This window comes from Botryllus schlosseri, chromosome 9 (genome assembly GCF_051294905.1).
Source record: "Botryllus schlosseri isolate E-star chromosome 9, Bs_hap1, whole genome shotgun sequence".
NCBI lineage: Eukaryota > Metazoa > Chordata > Ascidiacea > Stolidobranchia > Styelidae > Botryllus > Botryllus schlosseri.
The window spans coordinates 10739594-10762502 of record NC_137244.1 but is presented as its reverse complement, the minus strand read 5'-3'; the positions used below and the strand labels follow the sequence as shown (position 1 = coordinate 10762502).

The following is a 22909-nucleotide window of genomic DNA, read 5'->3' as shown; positions in this document are numbered from 1 at the left end:
AGCATGGCAGGACAGAACGACGTCGTGCTCTTTGTAGTCACCACCAATGCAACCAACCTTGAAAAAATTGATGTCCTGTTCAAAGTTTTTTGCTATTTTCAAACAAGTTTGGAGAAGGTTGTCAGAAATGCTCAAGACTCAACAACTGGAATGCGGATTTAACTTTAAACTTGGTGTAAAATATACCATATGTATCAGGGATGGGCAACCTCCGGCCGTATAAGGGAATTTATGCGGCCGTCGACACCTAATTCAATTAGTATATGCTGGCGGCCGTCGACATGCAAATTGAAATTACAAATTCACCCCCGAATTTTTTAGAGATTTTAATTAATGTTGAAATTCTTTCCGCGCTACGCGCAATTCAACATTACTTCATTATTCGATTTCAATATGGTGGCGTCCTTCTTAATCTGAGCCGGAATCGGAATCGTGTGATCCTCACGAAAGAAATTTGTTTTTGGTACATTTGGGCGATTTCAATATATTTCCACTATTTCCACTACCGATACAATCGGCAATCCAGATGGCCCACCCGAAGATGCATTATCATTTATAGCTTGCCCTAAATTTTCAAAAGCACTCCCTCCATAAACTCTATCTGTGAATCAGATCACATGGGTTGAGAAAGGATAAATATTTTATAGTAATATGTGATGTGCTACTATTAATTACGGAATTCATTCGTGAATCTGAAAAATTTTCGTGCTCTGCGCGATAATATGCAATCCCAGCAACTATTCATAAGATTGCCAGTCGCGATCTCGGTGCGTACAATAGTTCGTAGTGAAAAGTAGAATAGTCCAGAGTTCACCGGGAAGGGATATGGACAGACTAACATAGGTATTTTGCGTCCAGTTAGTTCATTATGGCTATGCCCTGGAACGCGGTCTTGAGCTACATAAGTAATCGAAATGCGGCCGTGATTAGCAGAAAGGTTGCCCACCTCTGTATTAGATGATGTGCTCTTTTTGACATGATGACAAGTGCAGGGGGTGGGGGGGTCGGAGGGCGCATTTTTCTACAGTCGCCAAGGAGGGTGCATGTCCAAAAAAGTTGAGAACCGCTGGATTAGAGAAATTAACATAAATTTTAGATTGATTGAGAAGTGTGGATCGTATTTTTACATGGTGTCGCAATACAGGGTTCATGTCCTACTTTAGGCGTTCGTCACAATGGTACAAGTGCTATGAGAAACTGTCAAAAAGTAGCCTAAAACTCGATTCCGACAAGTTATATTGGAAAGCAACGGAGAGTTTTCTTGTTTTCTTGACACACAATTGACGCTTTTAACAACTTGGGTCATATGCGCCCGCGCAGTAAATCTCATAAGGTCTTATCTTGCGTCCATTTTCTGTTCCTTTTGCTGCCATCTTTCAAGAGTTCGGCTTTCTCTTCCTCTGAGCCTTTTCAGTGCGATCGGCTATGAGGAGCCCAGATAAACCTCCGTCACATTTAAAACAAACTTCAATCACAATCACAATCACAATCTAGTTTGTGGTCCTTAACAGGACTTCGCGAACTTCACCTTTCATAAACTTCCATAGAACCACGTATAAATATCTAGGATGAAAAAGGCATTATTGAATGGAATTTGCAATATTACATTCAAGTTGTCGTCAATAAATTTTGGGTGAACTTTAGTTTTTGAGGGCACGCCGGTCCGCAAGATTTGATGTGAAGTTTTACCGGTCCGCGAGGTCAAAAAGGTTGAGAACCACTGGTGTAGACAACATTGTCAGAATGAAGCAACGCGGTGTCACCAGCAGTGTACGCACAACTTCAATGTTGCCCGTCAACAACTGCTGTTGTTGAACCTTGAACGTTCTTTCTCCGTTCTTGGCAAGCTAGTTATAGTAAGACTAAACCCTTTCTACCCGAGAATGTAGGAAACTATCGTTCGTTGTCCTACAACAAATATTAATTATTTCTATCATAATGCGTGATGTAACTATATACTGCAATTCTTCGTAAGTCCAGATTTCGTTAACATCAAGTTTTTTTTTCCTGTAAAAATATGTCAGTTTTGAAGCCAAAAAGTTTTTTCAGCCCAAACTACTTCGTAAGGACAGACAGGTCAAACCAATCTAGGCTCATCCTCGCCCCCTCATCCGCGTAAGCAGTGTATTACAAAAAGCCTTGAAGTGGGCCGTGCTACAAGTCGACAGATACGGAATTTAAAAAAGGCCTATTGACCTGGTGTAAATGACCATAGTAATCGACAAACACCATGAATACCACAAACACCACCACCAACAACAACAGTAGTTCAAACCAGAAATGAAAATAAGTAGTACAATTCTAACTTTATGTCCGGAAACACCTAACTTAGTTACATGATGAGAAAATTTTGTCAAAATTTTGATTTATTTTAGATCAAAATCTTCCAGTTTTTTTAGGTAAAAAAATTGCCCCAATGATAATCTTTTGGTAAGTTATCACCTTCCCAAATGCTACTAGATGTGGTGAGTTAGCGTACCACCAACATTGGCGGTGTAGGCCCTGGTTTGATTCCTGCCAGTAGCAAGTTCCGTAGCGTCAAAGTTTTGTCTGAGATTCTCCTTTTCTATGTCGTTGTGCTGACAGCCTCGTTACAATGAAATGGCCATAGAAAAACCCGATCAAGGACCAATCCAAACAAGAGAACTATTAAAAGAGCGAGAAAGGAAGCAAAAGACTGAACACTGGCATTAGGCTGAGGGGAATGCCATATCAACAGACCGTGTCCGGTCGTTTCGATATCCTTCTATCTCTTCATTGCATTATATTGTGAATGTGTGTCCTGAGCAGGTAAAATATTAAAACAAACGATTATGCCACACTCAGAAATTGGAATTTTCTAATTGTTGTTTTAGGTCGACCTTGTTTACCTCATTTTCTCGCCTCAGCACAGAGCACACTAGTGTATAGTACAGCGACAGACCAGTTGAGAACCACTGTTATAGGCTACGCCAGCTTCCGTGTTGCACTAATGCAGTGGTTCTCAACCTTTTTGTCTTCGCGGCCCCCTTTTGTACCACGACGTACCCCGCGGACCCCCTCAAGTTTTAGTTCAAATTTAGCCCAATTATCGTGCAACCGTTATCTGTCTTGTGCGAATATCAACTCTAGGCTAGTATAAACAGAAACACAATGACCATTCTTGAAAACAATATCATACTATATGTAGAAATATGGATGGCGACTTTTATTATTTCGAAGGGACTTCTGCAGCTGTATTTCCTATTTCTTGAAAGATGTGGTCGTGTCTTGAAAATTCACGCGTTCGATTTGATATGAACGAGTGCCGAAAATCCATTTCCACAAAGGTAGCTGGCGGCGAATGTGATATTAACGCCTGACGCTTCCGACGACAGCTTTGAGCACGATCGCAAATTCACAGCATATATTGCACCAAAATTGAGAAACAGATTTTTCAATGAAGTTATCACTTCCAGACTAGTCATTTCTATATAGCAGCTCATCTTCAAGATATTCTGGAATTGTGGTTATGTATATCACAGGGAAAAATGGATTCCGTGATGACGTTTTAATCCTTTTTCGAGACAGATATATATTTTTAATGATGTTTTGTTGAGCTTCGTTAAACCGCAATATGTTTGTATCAGTAGGCTATTGGCAACTTGGAAATTAAAATGAGTTTATACACCGGGGGTGTCAAAAATACGGCCCACCAGACGATTTTATCCGGCCCGCGAACCCATTCCGAGTAGATTGAAAAATGCTTGTATTATGGAGCACATTTGTCACAAATGTTGATTTGTCTGGAAGAAAATACTTCCGTAAAATATTCCTCCAAGACAGCAAATGTCGCGTTTGTTCGTGGGCCACATTATAATCACCCGACCACGGTGTTTTGGTTTCACACTTGTTACCATTAGGGACAAATCAGTGACATTGACACCCAATTTCGAAAAGGCAAAAAAGTGCACACTGAATTGAGTTTTATGGAATAATGTGCCCAAAAGTAGGTATTCACGCAAGAGTAAATACCTGTGCATGGTCGCGGTGCTGTATCATTTTTGACTCAAAATAATACAACAAATTCAAAAGTCCGCGTTTACAGTTTAATCTCTTGTACTCCTCACAACGCATACACACGGTTACCGCCAGAGTACGACTTAAGCAAATGGAGCATAAGTGAACTTGTATCGTCGTTACCGCCACTGTTTTAGCAGCGGTTTAAAAGAAGAATAAAGCCCCTACGATCCGTGATACAATTGTAAGATACTTTTATCTGTATATGCTTGGTAATACGGTGTTCAGGTGAAAAGCAAAGTGTTCGGCCCGCGAGCATTTGGAATGTTTGAATCCGTCCCGCGACGTAATTGGAGTTTGACATCCCTGGTTTACACAGTAGGATATTTATCCTCATTGTGTTGATGTGCTTACTGAAGCAATAGCAGTTGGAAGCAAAACTGCTCCGTGATTTCACTAATTAAAAAAAAATTCCAATCATTTTGCAAATTTAGAGGTCTCGCGGACCATCTGCAAATGCTTCGCGGACCCCCGGTTGAGAACCCCTGCACTAATGCATTTGCCAATTCCTCTAGTAAGCAGATATGCCATTCCAAGAAAAATGATTATATATATCGTCGATGTGATAATTACCAAGATTGTAGTCGAGGAATCTCTCAGTCGAGTATGATCCCGTGTCACCTTTTTCGACAGCGGTATATGTTTCGACGTAAGCGATTGTTTTTCGTAGCCAACATAATGCTATAAAATTTCGATACTCACCAAAACACGTCTAAAATTTGATGAAGATAATTACGAGGAATTCACATTTCCAATACATATTGTTCTAATCAGTTCTATGGACTAGTTTGTTCTGAGAATGTTCGACATCATTACAAGGTTGCTGTGGATGTCATATGCATCATATGCATCACGTGGACTCTTGGAATTTAAATGATAGAATGTTGCTTCTTAACCTTTAATTACCAGGGCCACCATTGTGCCTAATTGCATGCTATCGCGGGACCGGATATCTACCACATTACAACCTAACTACGCATCTAATACATCACTATACAGATTACAGGTACAACAAATGAACTGTGCATGAATGAAGTGTGAAAGAAACAAAAAAAAAACAGCAATAAAATACTGGGTGACTCGAGTCGGACTCGACTCGACTCACGATTTTCTGATGACTCGACTTGACTCGAGTCATTTTTTTCAAAATACGGAAATGACTCGACTCGACTTGGTCTTTTGTCATTGCGCATGACTCGTGCCAAGTCACATGACTCGTACCAAGTCACATGACTCGTACCAAGTCACATGACTCGAGACTCAGACGACCAAGACCGACATTTCATTGTAATTTCGAAGAAAAGTAAAGTAACCACAAGATTGAGATTTCGTCAATTGGTATGGCCTACTGGTACTTGAAAATGCGACCAGAAACTTTTAAAATTCAGGAAAATTAGTATATTATAAATGCGAACCATTCAATATCACCATACAGAGTTATAAACAATGTTCCCTCTAAGCTGCGCACGTGCGCAAATGCGCAGTGCTGACACGGTCTCTACGCACAGAACATGTAAGTTGCGCGCGAAATATCCGCAGTGATGGCCTTTTCTTTGGTCGCTACGCAATGTTGTCCAAGGGTCTGCGCAGTGAATTGGTGAGTGTGCACAGACTCGTCAAAAATTAGAGGGGACATCGGTTATAAAAAGTAGGTTTAACAATACTTTAACTGGAAGCTGCTGAGCAGTGAACACAAAGACTTGACTCGGACTTGAGTCATGATAACATGACTCGGACTAGACCCTCTGCTCGATGACTTGGACTCGGACTTGACTCGGTGGTGAATTGAAAATGACTCGTCTTGACTCGAGTCAAAACTATAGAAGAGAGATGCGACTCGGAGCCTTGTGATTTGGTTGCAACCCTGATAAAATATCACTTGACCACCAGACAAAGACATTATCGTGAATATTTATTGCAAATCACTGTGTCACTTCTGCTATTGCATTTCAGATACCAGTTTGAAATGCCGGGCTTCGCCTGAGAAAGTGGCTTTGAAGTATAGCATTAGCAGAGCATTGAATGAAAAGAAGTAGGACCCCAGTATAGTTTTAATTTTTAGTTGGACGAAAACCGGTATTTTACTCATGTCAGAATTGTTGCTCCGGAATCATCAGTCAACGTATGTTGGACTGTAAACGACATGAAATCGGACTATGTGATCTTTTATACTCGAATCAATGCCAGTGACGAGAAAATCCCGCCTCGAGTAGAGTTACTAATACTTGAATCTGTACAGCTATACAGAATAATATCCTTTCCACTATACCTTGTAGATTTGTGATCTATACGTAAATCAAGACATCGCTTGTGCATGATGGCTACACGAATTGACCGCACGGCGTGGAAATCTCAGCTAAATAATGCCTTTCATTCCGATAATTATAGTTCCCGGCACATGAATTAGTTCTCGCTCCTTCGAATATTTCTACGCCTTTCGTTGACTTATCTGATGTTTTAATCGTGAGTTCTTTGCTGATTATATTGTTATCGTTCTCTTCATCAATACCGACGCACGAACGTTCCTATGTTACATGTTTTCCATTTACAACCCCATGGCATATACGATAGTACGCGAATCTCATACCTGTGGGTTTAAATATCTCCATAATACAGACTTTCCAGTTCATATGTTAGTTCTCAATGTTTACGAGCGCTTATTTCATTGTGGTTCTCATCACTCATATATAGGCCTAATTTAGATTCAGAGTTCCTGACTTTGGTTTGTTTCATTTGGACTAAAATAAATATTCATATTCTAAAATTAAAACTAAATGGCGGGAGTGTATTCCTTATATCGATAATCCTAATAAAAATAATAATCCAAATCCGTATATTTTTTATTGTTAGTATTTTTTATTCGACGTAAAACCGGTAAATACACACCTAATCCTGGGAACAACCTGCCTCTATGGAAAATGACGAGATTGAAGCAACAGTTTTCAATTTCAGTAACACAGCGAAATTGTTATTCCTGCGAAGCAGATGAAGACACAGGCGCCGAGTTACGGGGTGGCGGCCACGCCATGCAAAATGCTTAAACGCCCGCCGTCTACGCTGTCAAGTAGCGAGTCCGTGTTATCGCGTAAATGCCAACTATTTAGCATTAACCGATACGCTCATGAATAATTGAATACTAGCTTAAAACGCCCCAATGAAGTGTAATTTGTGATTAGTAATCACTAGGGCGATTTTTTTTGACATGTAAAAAAAGTCAAAATTAGGTCAAAATTGAAGCGTTAGGTCAGAATTTGTCAAAATTGTTTACAAAATCAAACATTTTTTGATCTCTACATTTAGTTTGTAACGTAGATTTTGCGCTGTCTGTGAACTTATCATTAGATAATTTACAACCTGTAGCCTACTTTATAGGCCTGCCGTTGTAAACGGCCCATCGTCTGCTCAATGTGAATCATAAACGGTGAAATGGAACAAATAGTGACATGGTTTTATGGTCAACGTACCGCAATATCCTAACTGAAGCAAGACTGCTTGGGCATTGCATGGTTCTTACATCAAGAAGCGCAAGCTAAAAAATTGTGATATAGACAACATTGTCAGAATGAAGCAACACGGTCCATCACCAGCAAGCAGTGTGCACATAACTTCAGTGTTGTCAGCTAACAACTGCTGCTGTTGAACGTTGTACGTAAGAACAGACACTTTCTACCCGAGATAGTGCAGTGGTATAATCCGGGGCTGCAACACCAATGGGTGTGGGTACGATTCCGACCGAGGTCGACTTCATAATTCCGATAGCTAAGTGTTGGAGGTTTACCTAGGCTCCTCCTTGCCACGTCATCCGCGTAAGCGGTGTCTTACAAAAAATCCTAGAGGTGGGCCGTGCTATATGTTGGCAGTTACGGAAAATAATGAAGAATATCGGCCTGGTGTAAATGACCATAGTAGTTGACAAACACCATGAATACCACAAAACAAACAAACAAAACAAACACTTTCTACCCGAGAATGTAGGAAAGTATCTTTCGTTGTAATACCACAAATTTTAATTATTCCACCATAATACGTAATGTAACTACTGCAATTCTTCATAGAGCGAGATTTCGTTAAAATACTAGTTTTTTCATGTAAAAATTTGTCAGTTTTTGAGCCAAAAACGTTCTTTCATGCCAATCTACTTTGTAAGGACAGTCAGTTCCAACCAGAAACGAAATTTATGTTTTTTAGGTCAAAATCTTCCGTTTTAGGTCAAAAAAATCGCCCTAGTAATCACTAATCACTAATCATACAATCAAAGCGACCTCGTTGGCGGCGTCGAGTTCGACACGCTTGCGCTGAGAAACAACATGTCCTCTAGGGATGGTGTGAACGTGAGGTTCACGTTCGCGTTCTGTGTGTGAACCTCGGAAATTTAGAGGTTCGAGTTCACAACAGAACCTTGGTAGGTTCTGCACTGTGAACCTTTTTCATATATTGCAATTTTCACTTCATTATAAATCTTTGGTTCCAATTTATTGCATTTCAACTGCGGGCCACTCTATGCATGGCGCTGGCAGCATTAAAAATCAACACTAAACGAGCATGAACCTTGACAATCTCAAAAGTTTTACTTGCTTTGTTACAAAAGTTTGCTCGAACTATCTGGCTTTCCTTTTGTGAATATTTAGTGACTCTCTGCTGTGAGCTTGACCCGAAGGATGCTTATTCAACAAATCAATAAGATTGATATCGTTTTCTGATGTAAAAATTCGAGAAGGCGTACGGGATCAATCTTGACTTCATATCTTTACGGCATCATTAAAACCAAATCCGTGCGATTAAGGAGTTGGCTACTGTTGTATAACTTCTTAATGAGGTAATATCGGTAGCAAGTATAGAAACTCATTTTACACTCTGCTCAATATCAATGTAGCAATACTCAGACACTGAATACATGGTCCGGTCTGGCCTTGACCGTTAAGGGATAAGCGTATATTCCCTGATAAGTCCTCGTTGAAATTGTTGGCAAAGTGGCGGAAGATATTGATTTTATGGGAGTATTATATCCTTTGATTGCCTCAGTTGATACATTTAGCGACGTTTAAAACGCCAATATGTACTTCAGAATTGTTGCATTATGTGGCCCAAGTCGTCGCTAGGTATCGTGTACATTAATATAGTAGGCTTACCATACGTCCTCTTTTAAGAGGATTTGTCCTCTTTTTTGACATTTTTGAAAGTGTCCTCGGAGGACGCCCTTTTGTCCTCTTTTTTGAGATTTTGTCCTCTTTTTTGAAAATTTAGGTCAAATTTAGAGGAAATTGCGAGTGATATGCCGCAAATTAGCGCAGAAGTGAAGCTCCGGCGGGTATTTCGGAGGGAAAAGCGGTGATTTCAGCTCTGAGCGAAAAGAAGACCTTTTCTTTTTTCTTTTTTTTGGTCATCCACCTAGCAATGTGGAGTAAAAAACGTGATTTTGAGCTCTGAGCGGAAGTGATGACCTTTTTTTTTTTAGTCAACCGATCATGAAGTGGGAAAAATTTACCGGTTTTTGAGAATTCATCTCCAGTTTTGCATGTCTGATATTTATGAAAAGTGTCCTCTTTTTTCATTTCCAAAATATGGTAAGCCTATAATATAGGCTATCGCTTCATTGAAAGATAGGGTTGGAAATCTCAATATGACGTCACGTGACGTCATGAGGTTTACGTTCGTGTTCACTGCACAGAGTATATAACATTTGTCGGAGACGTAAAATTACTTGCATACCAACCCCACAATCCCCCTCTGAGATCCATTTGCCGTCAACGTAACTTGTCGAGCAAAATTGCGCTGAAAAATAGAAATATCAATCCGCTTCGAAATGGATCAAAATTTGTTCATACATACATGTGAAGCATAAAAGCAAGTGTAGGAGTGTATTGCCTCGCTATTTTCCGAAAATAAAGCTACACTAAATAATAAATATGACTTTTACGATCCACAATATTTGTTATTAACGTATACTAATCGTGCAAAGTGATGAAACCGTATCCGATACAACAACGAATCAAGCTCTCTGCACCTGTCGCATAGCTCAATCCGCAGCTTTTGACAGTCCATGCGTTCTAGGTGCGGTTTCGTGCCAAAAGTTTTCGAGTCTGATACTGAAAACACCTCACTACGAACGCAAGGCCCGTTTTCACTACCACTACGAACGGCAAGTGTTTTGGCAATTATTTTGAGGAACAGGTCACTTGGAACGGAGACGTGATTTTGACAACCGTGATTGCTAAACCGGCGTCGAAGCTATGTCGTTCGTAGTGCCGGCCGTGTTCCATGTGTGCGCTATTATAGAGATTGTAGTCAGACAGTATAGTACTATAGTGTATTGGCGTTCTGTAGATAATAGTTATGGTGGGTTTTGATAGTCGGTGATATACAGATGGCTTGCTTGGTTATAGTAACGTTCTCATCTTTTTTACAGTAATTCAGTATTTACAATATGTGTGATTCGATAAGTAGGCCTACCGGTAGGGCGGTAGTCAAAATCAATGCACGACAGAATCAGCATCCGTATGTATGCGGCAATTGACATCCTGAGAGGAAGAACATCACGTTGTAAGAAGATGAATTGTGACACCGAGAATAAATGCCTGACAGAACAATGTGTCTGTTCTAACAAGGTGAGCAAAATGTAAGCTAGATGTGTTTCAGTAAAATTCTTGGCAATATCCCTATCAGAAGCAATTGCTGCCAAGTGCCTTCCTAATAAATTGTCATTGAACAGTTATGAATTTAAATTGACTAAGTCACTGATCTGAAACGACTTGCCTATATCGTTCTTGCTCTAGCAGGCCTACTGATAATATTTTTTTTAAATCCTCCGTCTGGCCAGTCTGTAAAATATTATCCTATTTATTCCAGAAACACCACTCAGCAAGAATGGTTGTTGAACGAAGTTTTGGTCGATCGTCTCAAATCCCTCTGGCTATTGATCTTTCGAAGATGTGACGCTAGTCCAGTGGTTCTCAACCGGGGGTCCGCGGACCCCTGGGGGTCCGTGAAGCATTTTCAGGGGGTCCGCGAAGCCACTAAATTTTTAAAATGATCGTAAACCTACTTTTTATTTATTCTAATTAGGAAAAGCATGAGCCAGTTTCGCTTCATAATTGCTCAGAATTTAGGACTCGCATCATCGAAATGGTCGTCTGAGATAAAATATACGAATGTGCAAATTCAATTTAATTGTCAATTTGTCAATAGCCTGCTGATGCAAACCTATTGCTGCTTAAAGATTTTTGTTGGGGTTTGTGGAAAAATGAAATGTTGGAGATAGCAAGGTCAAGCAGGGTGACTTCTAAAAGTTTGCAAAACATTTTGGATTTGGAGTTATCAGTCTCAGCAAATTGGTAACCAGTCGTCTGAAATATAAATTCCTGAATTTTTTTCATAATCTGCCCCAATGAAAGAATTGAAACCTCGCCACGAAATCCATTTTCTCCTATGATATAACCACTAAATAACTTCAATATAAGATGCTAGATAGAAATGACTAGGCTGGACGTGATATGTTCATTAAAAACTCACAACAAATGCTGTCGTCGGAGGCGTTACGCGGTAATATTACATTCGCCACTAATATATCTTTGTGGAACTGGAAATGAATTTTGGCACTCATTCATATCAAATCGAAGACGAGGATTTCCAATACAATAAATACAGCTGGAAAATTCCTTTCGAAATAATAAAAGCCAGGCCAATTTTCACATATAGTATGGAGTTATTTTCAAGAAAAGTCATTTCGTGGCTATTTCTCACTAGCCTACAATTAATATTTGCACAAGACAGATGACGGTTGCACGATAATTGAGCTAATTTTGAACGAAAACTTGAGGGGGTCCGCGGGGTCTGTGACGGTTCAAAAGGGGTCCGCGAACACAAAAAGGTTGAGAACCACTGCGCTAGTCCGACCAACACAAGGTTGACAATTCTCCATTGCAAGAGACCTGATTCAAGATCTGGATGCAGTTGATGTAGATGGCGGCAACCACTTGGAAGAGATGCTGAAACTCGTTTAAATTTGGATACTGATGTAGCTGCAACCCTGGGTTTACATACGTTGCTTTAGTTGCCAATTTTCAAATCTCAATTGTCAATTTTTACAAATGAAACCTCACATCCTGTTTTGTGCGTGATGCTAAACATCATTGCGTCATCAGTATCTTTTACCCGTGAGACAAAATGGTAAAAAATCGGTTCGCTGAAAGACATTCTTTTTATTGAGCAGTTGTTAAGGAAGAACGTTTTCAGTATAGAATCATGGTTCCATCATTTTCTAGGATAGCTGCAACGAGGCTGTAAAAAAGGTACCGGTGGTAACTGGTAAGTATGACGACAAACAGGAAATTACTGTGCACCGTCCTTGACTCATGCCCGGGATACCTCTGGTGCAGAACGTCCCGAGGCATCTGCAGTGCTGTAGTGTGCGCCGACTGCTGCCTAGAATTACACAAGTGGTCAAGAGTTATTGTCAAAGTAAAACTCAGTTTGTCATGGCTAATTAAACTAACTGATTGCGACGAGTTTTAATAGCACGACAATGGTTGTCGTGGTTGCATCAGTATCTCCATCTTGGCACTTACTAATTGATTGAAAATTAGTTCAACATTTCCAATTACCATAGAAAAAATCTTCATGCGTGATGACTTCAAATAACCGCTGACTGATAAGCCTATAACTCTTTAATTACTTCGAAAGTCATCCAGAAAGTCATCCAACAATCTGGGCTTCCATATATAATTATATATATTGATTTGCGGGAAACTGAGCTGCTAGCTAGAAAATGTCACCATCCTTTCGAATTGATATAATCATACTCCGTATCTCAGGTTTGGATCAAGATTTTACCAGCTGCATCACTTCCATTTCGCTCCAAATTGCAGGCTACCCCTTGACACCTTTACTCTGGTATAGCCTATTTTCAAATGTGTGAAATTAAAACACTATACTATATCATTGACACCTGTCGCTCACGCAAAAAGAACGTTGTGGCCGTCTTCGTTAATTTCGCGAAAGCCTTCGACTCGGTCTCGCGCCCAGCCATGGCAGAGATCCTCAGATTCTACGGAATTCCTGAGGTGATAACGTACGCCATTATGGCCCTCTACACTGACACACGAGCGCGAGTCCGAACAGATGACGGCCCAAGCGGAGATTTCAACACTTCGGCTGGTGTGCTTCAAGGTGACACCCTGGCACCATTCCTGTTCGTGGTCATCCTTGACTTCGTCCTGCGAACGGCCTTCCCGGATAATACGAACTTCTTTGAATGGCGGCCACGGCAAGGAACGCGCACGCGTACGACTCGCGAGGCAATACAAGTAGGTATTCTTGCCTACGCAGACGACCTAGCCTTGCTTGCCCCGAACACCGCATCGGCACAGCGCCTCATTAACCACCTAGAGGCCGCCGCCGCTCTCGTTGGACTCCAGATCAACGCCAAGAAGACTGAGGTTCTGGCCATACCAGCTCTACCGAAGAACGCGACACCGATTCAACTGGGAGAAATCGATCTCAAGTATGTAACGAGTTTTGTGTACCTCGGTATTGACGTCGCCGACTCTGGAAAAGCGCTCAAGGCGAGGCGAGCAAAGGCCTGGGGCGCGGCAAGACGGCTACATAGCCTCTTCCATTCAAGTGCCTCAACCCAGCTCAAGACCCGTATCTTCCGTGCCACTGTCGAGCAGGTTCTTCTCTACGGAATAGAGGCACTCACGCTGACAGAGAAGCTGGCTAAGACGCTCAACGCTAACTATGACGCACTCCTCCGCTATGCACTCGGCATTCACCATCCGGAGCATATATCCACGAATGCATTGCGAGAGCTCACAGGAACGGTCCCATGCCGTCTACTGGCTGCTGAACGACGCTTCCGCCTAATCGGCCATCTAGTGCGGCATCAAGACGAGCAACCGGCCGCCGCCATCATCAATTACATTCCGACGGAGCCATGGCGCAGAGGTGGCTGGAATCGGAAAACATGGCGCTCGACAATGGAGACTGACCTAGCGCAACGCGGGCTGTCGCTTGAAGACGCGCACGACCGCCTACGTTGGAGACGCTTAATACGAGCCTAAAACTGATTATCTTGATGTATTTTGTTTCCTGTTTTCTTTTGCCCTTTTCATTTTTATTTATCTAATTGAAAAGTCGATATATATATATACTATATCATTACTATATAAACTATAGGGTATACTCGAGGATATACGGTGTAGGCCTATAAATATCCCTCCCTACAAACTACCATATGTAATGCATAGCATATACACAACTTTTCGCCATGACAAATCCACTCAATAGAACCACTATTCAATAACTGCCACCTCAATGACCAACATTGCTAATGTCGACACGCTCCTGCCACCTGAAACAGGTAGTTTCGCGTCAGCAACAAGCACGAAAACACACGTTCGTAGTACTGCTAGCACGAATTTAATTTCGCGTTTCGCGCCACTATACGAACGCCCTCCGTAGTCGAGCGAGACCCACTTCAAACGATTGGGTTTTCGAGACCATCGGCGCGAGAACTACTAGTCGGAACGGGGTAATTTTGAAACCACTACCGAAATCACGTTCACTTCGAACGGTCGTGTTTTCGCGACTGGTTTTGAAATCATTTCGAAAACGTCACCTAGAACGCACCCTTGACTTATGTTTTCAAAACTACTTACTTACTTGAGTAGATTTAAAGTAAGTCAATTCTACTTCTACTTCAAGTAGTTTCATATGGCTTATTCAAGAAGTACTTCTACTCGTACTTAGGGATTATTTTTTCATCGCTACTTCTACTTCTGCTTGAGTATCTTTCTTGACTACTTTGACCACCTCTGCTCGTCCTATAGGGCAACTGAGGCATTTCCCACCTAAAATTCTGTTCAATAACAATTATTTACTATTTATATACTTGTATACTATATACTTATATAGTATTTATAGACGCACGGCAAGTAGGATACCGAAATCACAACGAAAATCGCATTCTTATCGTGCTGTCGCTTGTAAATGCCCATTGCCCATACATAGAGAATAGATTGCGCGTGCCATAGGCTACTTGTGCGCTTTTGACTCCGAGTTGAAGTAGTCGTTGAAAATTGAGGGCCATTGACCGCAATATGGAACTGATACACAAACTTAGCAATTTCTAGCTTTCTCGTATCTTTTATGTTTAGAACACCAAATCTTTTGATTAGCGGATTATCAAGGGCTTGTATTTTTTTCTTCTCAAATTTTATCCCTTTCTTAATCTGACGGACTGGTCCCGCCATCCCCTGCCTTTTACCTTTAATATCGCATTTATATTTAATGCGATTTTGATTCCATTTATTTCTATGTTTATTCTACTCGCTCGGTTCTTCTACCTCGGCCTTTGCCCTGTTCCGATTGAAATTGAAATTTCTTTTATGGTAACCATTGTCGCCAATATATTGTTTATGCGCGTATTTTGATTTGACGTATGATCTTACAATAAACATGTTTACAACTAACATAATCAATGATTCCTCTTTCGAATGATCATTTACCGTGTTGTTGAAAAGTCGGGTTTGAGTTGCGTATTATTACACTCGAAATCAGAGTAGTGATTTGCTTTGTTGCTCAAATTCGCTACTTGAATAAGACGGGAATAAAGACACAACTATAGGCACTCTAAAGTTTTGAAGATTTGGTAGGCAAGGCTACGTGATAATGTTTGATGACGATCTCATTTACCGGGCAAGTCGTGAATCGTGCGAAGAATATATGCAGCAAACTTCGACACCACATTCAATCGGATGATAGTGGATAATAAGTTTGATAAAAAAAAACTGAATTTTCATGTCCTGTGGAAATACAGGGTTATGCTGATCGTACAGAAAAGTATTTAATCCCAGCGGCAGTAACGGCGACCGCCTCACGACATTTCGTTTGTAATGAATGATATGAAAATCAGACACATGACACATGACGGCACCGCTAGATGACGTATAAGAGGTATCCAAACTCACCTTTGTTGCCGAGATTGTTCTGTGGGATAGCCTAGTATGCGATGAAAAAAAAGGTCCCAGTGTCGAGGCAGTGGCAACGATGGAATTGATTTCTATTTATTATTAATTTCCAGAAAGTGACGTGTCTTGTTATTTTATATTGTAGGCATGAGGACAGGGATAAAACTAGTGCCATCGGGCATCGTTATTCATGAATTGCAGATTTGCTTTCATTGGTATGATGCATCAGTCAAGACTGAACGATAGAGAGATGTGATCATCAGTCAAACTGCTAGATAATCCCTCACAATAGTTCACAATTGAATAATTATCAAGTCAAGGAATGTTAGTAGCTATCAATGAAGTACTAATGTTTTATGTGGTACTAGTGTGTCGATTGTAGTTTCTCTAGTTGTGTTGTCATTGTCAGACTATACTGCTACTCTAGCCTGGTGTTGGTGTTTGTTCTATTCCATGGAATAATTTCACGTTATATGGGATATATTGACTTTGTTAAGTGTCTTCTCCCCCCCAAGCTTGTAGCAGTGTGGCAATTCTGCATAATACAGAACTGAGCTCAGTATATTTTCTGGGTTCAGGGTAGATTGAACAAGAATTCAGGTAGGTCTACAAGTAATGTCAGGTCTAAATTGCCTGTACTTCTATCTTCTGACTGTAGTATGTAGGCCTATCTGCCAATACTGATACGGTATGGCTAGCAGTGGCAGCTGGGCGAGTAGGCTTGAAAATCTGCAGGGAGCAGGGTTATTCTTTCACACTTCTAAGGACTTATTCTGAACAAATATATGCTACATTTCCTGATTTCCATATTACTTATACCATATTGTCCGATGGATCATGTGCTAATCACGGTGCTAATGACCTCACTCGTCTAAAGAGAGTTGCTGGTTTGCTTATTTCCAGCAGATTACCAGTGATTTCGACCCTCGTTGAATTCGGCCCATGGGGAAATTTTGTATTAAAGCGTATTATCAACTATTAATACGAATTATTGAACTAATAATATTATTATCAAGTGATTGGTCAATCTTAGATAAAGAAGAATCACGTGCCGTGGTAGCTCTCGCCGTGTGAGAGCCTGATATCGATGACTCCACCACGCACGCACGCTACCGGTTCACTGTAATTGGTTACTGGAAGTAATCGAATGTAAAACATGGAATGGCAAAGACTGATTTTGCAGCTTTGTTCCGCTTCGCTGAGGCTATATTCGGAATTATTTTGCGGCAGCGACTGTAGGATTTCTGGCAATTCAGAAGTAATCTTCCATAGGCTAGGGCTAAATTTACTGAATCTGGTCTTTATCAAAAGCTACTGTCCGAAAATATAAATGAAAATATGGTCCTCTTTTCAGATTTCCAAAATATGGTAACCCTAGAAATTATGGTTGGGGATATTCATGTCAGGGCACCCTAATCTTGGGACACCCTAACCCTTACTTGGACCCTAACCCACTACCAACACTAATATCCCCCTCCCGCAACCCTAATATCCCCCTCCCCAACCCTAATGTCCGTCCTCCCCTAACCCTAATCTTGGGTTACCTTATTCCCAACTTGGACCCTAACCCACCACCAACCCTAATATCCCTTCGCTACAGCCTGGTTCTGAATTATATATACTTTGCTTTATCTATCTGTGTATTATCAATTTTCGAATTACCGAATAAATTCTCTCCCTCTCTATCCCCCCCTCCCTCAACCCCTATGTCCCCCTCCCCCAACCCAACCTTGATGTCCCCCTCCCTCCCTCTCCCGCGCTTACGCAATCCGTGATCACGTGATCTAATCACGCCGTGACTGCGGGATCTACGGCTGCCCTGACCTCTGTACAATATTGACAAATCACTTGATAATAATATTATTAGTTTAATAATTCGTATTAATAGTTGTTAATACGCTTTAATACAAAATTTCCCGAGAGCCGAATTCACCGGGGATCGAGTTTGTGAGGTCGAATTCACCGGCAACCTTCCAGAAATCGTGGGATGGTGAAACTAATGTTTTGGAAGGCATTTTGAAAATCTTTCTTGTGTGTTGGTAAAAGCGTCATACATGAAGTAGTTAAAACTATGGCTTTGGCTGACGGGTCCGCTAACGCACTCTCGCTGGTTGAGCAACAATTGCAGTCTACTTGTCGATTGTTTTAGCATTCCAGTAGCCTAACTGACTCGATGATTGCAGTAAATACATAGCAGTCATTTATGTTCTGATTCAATAACTTTCTGGGATTCCATTGTAGCAATTATTGATTATTGGTTACCAGCAAACCATCAACATCGAAAGGCAACAGTTTACCCAACGACTCATCTATTACCATTTAGGTCCTGGAGATTTGGAAATCATGCTCATGCTCTCACTATCCAGATAAGTTTATTCAACCTGAGTTAACAGTCGTTTCAAAGAACATGCTGAATAATCATTACAAATTGATAAGTGAATTTAATACTCCATGCTTACTTTCTCGACATCGATTATATTAATGAAACTTTATAGACTAATGGCTGGTCTGCGAGGAGCTTGTTACTGAGTTCGTACACTTTCGCATATACCTAGTGGTCAAGATCATAAAAATTGAGCACAGAATCAAGGTAATCTCTATTGGAAATGTGTTACTGCCTTACTATGCAACCTTTACAGACATTATACTGTAGGAGGTGTAATCAATTTACAACATTGAAGATTGGTGTTTTTTGACCACCGAGCTTCAAAAAGCATTTCATTTTGAAAACGGTACACATAGCAAATAAGCAGTCATTGTCTTGACATTGATAAGCGACATTGTATCGTCGTAGTTGCACAGTGCACAATGGCCAAGGTTACATGAGTGCTGAACTTCTAATGCTGTGCGTAGTTAAAAAACTTGAATTGTTTCGCCACATTTCCGCCACAATGTTGGGATTATCTATAGAATCTCTAAATCAGTGTGAGAAAACATGGGAGCATATAAAAAGCTATCAAAATATTTGACTTGAATGAAGTCACATGAAATGTCAGGTCACTGAAAAATTGTAACTAGAATCAGATTCGAGTCATTTCAACCCGGTTCCAAACCATAATTCCTATTGATATTGAAAATAATTTAATGGCAGGTTGGAAAAATTTCAGTACTTGACCAAATCGTCAACCATTACTTGAATTTAACCAAAATTCCAACGATCTATTTTACAGTCATCTTTTCATGTATCACAGTGCAGTGAAATTGTTGAATTTACTGATTTTGTGTAAGCTTAGCAACACACACATTCGGAACTGGATATCTTGGGGAAGGAAAACTTGCCATGACAGAGTCTGGATTTCCAGGTAACCTGTATTTTACAAAGTTCTGTTACAAAAATTACAGAACATGTCTAATGTGGAGATATCTTATGGAGATTGGACATGTATGTAATCATGTCTCTTGCCTTCAACTACTGTAGTTATTGTAACTATTTTGAGCTGTCAATCAAAACCGCTTTCCGCATTTGATGTATTTATTGAGTAGTTTTCTAATCAAATGATTTATTATTTGAAACGGCCGTTTTGTTTGATGGGCCTGACCCTAAAACGGAAGATTTTGACCTATTAAATCGAAATTTTGACATTTTTTGACCTTAAAAAACCTGATTTTGACCAGATTTTGACTTGATGTATGCAAGTTAGGTGTTTTCCCACATAATGTTGGAATTCTTCATTCCTGGTTGGAATTTCTGTCTGTTCTTACGAAGTAGTTAGGCCTGGAAGAACTTTTTTTTGACTTGAAAACTGACAAATTTTTACTTGAAAAAACTTTATTTTGACGAAATCTGGATCTATGAAAATTTCCAGCAGTTATATCATGCCTTGTGGTAGAAATAATTATAATTTTTTGTAGTAGGCCTACGACGAAAGATACATTCGTACATTCTCAGGTAGAAAGTGTCCTTACTAAGTAGCTTGCCAAGAATAGAGAAAGAGCGTTCAACTGCAGCAGTTGTTGGCTGACAACACTGAAGTTGTGCATACACTGCTGGTGACACACTGTGTTGCTTCATTCTGACAATGTTGTCTACCTACATCACAATTTTTCATCGTACGCTTCTTGATATAAGAACCAATGCCCACGCAGTCTTGCTTCGGTTTGGTTATTGCGGTACGTTAAGCAGAACACCATTTCTACCTATCTGTTTCATTTCATTTGACCGTTTAGGATTCACAATGAGCAGACAACGGGCCATCTGCAATGGTAGGCCTATAAAGTAGGCTACAAGCTGCAAAATGTCAATTGATATTCATCCATAGCCTTATACTATTGTTGATCTACAGCGAAAACATCTACAATACAACAAAATGCAGGTTGCAAAAAAATTTTGACTTAGTAAACAATTTTCAAAATTGTTTACTAACGCAACAATTTTGACAAAATTTTGACTTATTTTGACATGTCAAAAAATATCGCCCCAATTATAACCCATGAATTCGAATTGATAACCTACTAGTCTGATAGTGTAGTGTTTAATCCTATATTAGTGGAGCAATTTTATGTAGGCTACTATAATTGAAACCATCCTTGGGGTATTAGTTCGAAGGCTAAATTCTCCAGATCCTATTTGGCAGTAGACTAGAAAGCATTGTTTATTCTTTCCATTGTGCCTCTATTTGTGCTTGATTGGTTTTGAAAGCTCTCGACTAGTATTGATTTCTATGTTCCTTCAATTCGATTTCAAGTAGTGTAATATATTTCCATGAGCTCTTGATTGAAGTAGTTTCCCATGTTTACAGGGACTTCCAAGAATTGACTTTCAACACAAATGTTTACTGCCACCAGTGAATGCTCTGCTTTTAGTGATATTGACTTATCTAGATTTAGACCCAGCGCAGACGGCTGGAATGCCTGTTTATGTTGGCGAATACTGACCATAAACTACTACATATTTGAAATGTTTGGGACAATCCCACTTTTAGTAACCTTAATTGTCAATTTAGCAGTAGATTTATGCCTAACTTACGCTATGTGAATTGGTTTTGTGGACAAATGTGGGCCTACTAGTGATCTTTCATTAGTTGTAATCGTGTAGGCCTATTTCTGTTGAAGAAGTTGTCTTATACTATACATGACCGAGTATCAACATCAATCTGCTTATGGTACTCTTTGCGGAACAGTTTCGACACCCTCCAATCTTTCATTGCATCGCAGTCTTGTGATGTGTTGAAATGGTGAAATTGTTGATAATAAATTGAAATTCATGCTCTTGCGTAGTTCTTTTGGGTATAAGTACTGAAAAAACTGAGTTTTGTTGATAATCATATGTCACGAATGGTAAAGCTGCTGAGCATGTGGTATAAATTTCTCCACTTCTTTGATTCTTGAAAACTCAATTTACAAGGATGAGAATGACTTCATGTAGGCTACAGCACTTTTTTAAAACTTTTTTGTAATTTACTGACTACTTGATAAAATTATTCAGTTACCTGAAAAACGCTGCACTCCAATTTTGGCGCAATTTCAACCAGTGGTGGCGAAGTTATTGTAGTAGAAAATTTTGGATTTATTCAATGAATATTCAGTAACATAATTTTTTTGAAATTTTCATGGCTACTCCATGAAATTGCTAATCCTATGGGTTGGAATTGAGCCAAATTTGCTCTCCAGCGTGTTTCAGGTCCTGCTGTTAAACTAATAATTCTAAGTAGTAGGCTATTGGAAAATATATATGAGTTATTTTTGAACAGCCCTAATGTAAAGGAAGGCTAAGTGGAGGAATCCTAAATTGGCCAATGGATTATTGTGTTGTCGGTTTTGCCATTACAAATTTAAGTTACTACATCCAGCACTCGCTGCTAAACAATAGCCAACATGATTCATTGTAGTCTAGTCACCAGTGAAATATGAGTTGGAGGTAATTTTGTGGATGAACTGTTTACATTCTATTGCTGTTGTTGGATGTTTGCCTGGTTGTGAATTTTCACCTGCCAACATGTAAAGTTTCAGTGGATGTGAATCAATTTGTCCTTTCGTTCAATGTTTTCTTGTTTATCGACTACCATACTCATACATAATAAGAAATAAGGATAGTTTCTTGTCATTTTCCCCTAGGTACTCTTTTATGTGGTTTTATGGCATCTGGTCCTTGAAGTTTATGGGCCTCATTAAAAATGCTGGCATGTGTGATTGCCTGTGGCACATTGAACTAGGTGAAAGTCATGTGTCTAAATAAGTAAGTAATTGGCCGTCTTTTGTTACAGGTGAACTGAAAATGGACTTGTCACCGGCAAAGGCACCTGTTTACGTAAGTGCCACACTTCTATGCTCCCTACATTTTATGACTCTGTATCTCTGACACTTTTACAGGGTGGCGGTGTTATAGAAATTGGCTTGTTTGGAGATTTAGAGATTCCTGAGCTTTCTCGGTTGTTTCTTGTTTTTGATGGATCCAAGCAGAGACAAGTCACAGAAGCCAGAGTAGTAAACGGGAGAAGGCTGCAGGCTGTCATTCCTGGTGGGTGCCCAAACAATTCATTCCTAATTCATAGAATAATCGTGCAAGTTGGTGTGAATCATTTTGGGCCAAGTCTCCAGTTTATATAATCAACATGTAGTTAATTTACAATATATAGATAGGCCTATATGGTTGAAAATTGCTATCACAGACGTCACAGTAATTTGATTGTATTTGAGAATTTGAATATTTTCAGTGTACCCTGTGATGAATTTGGTATGGTCGTTCTTTGGTGAGTGTTTTCAGGTAATGAATCTGTTGAAGGTTTCACAAATATTTTCAAGGCACAAGGGTTAGGTCTGTTTCTGTCTTGCTCTTTGTTGAATTTGAGACTACAGCAAACTTTTTAGATATGTGGTGTTTGTAATTGTAGCTGAATTTGCACAGTCTGTGTTCAGTGTCATGGGACAATGCTATTTTACTATTATTTATAATTGTATATGACTAA

The 22909-nt window shown here is 40.0% G+C and overlaps 2 protein-coding genes across 7 annotated transcripts in view; one reads left to right on the top strand and one right to left on the bottom strand.

Annotated features, from left to right (window-relative positions):
- The window catches only part of LOC145446521 (uncharacterized), a 271204-nt gene that overhangs the window by 107198 nt on the left and 141097 nt on the right, over nt 1-22909 (bottom strand). The window lies entirely within an intron of this gene.
- LOC145446772 (rho guanine nucleotide exchange factor 28-like) overlaps nt 19151-22909 on the top strand; it is an 89209-nt gene continuing 85450 nt past the window's right edge. For all 5 annotated transcript variants that reach the window (XM_080325138.1, XM_080325135.1, XM_080325137.1 and 2 more), the window contains exons 1-3: nt 19151-19306; nt 22208-22251; nt 22314-22461. In XM_080325138.1, the coding sequence (XP_080181264.1) occupies nt 19285-19306; nt 22208-22251; nt 22314-22461 (214 nt within the window). In that variant the 5' untranslated portion in view covers nt 19151-19284. The remainder of the gene's footprint in view (nt 19307-22207; nt 22252-22313; nt 22462-22909) is intronic.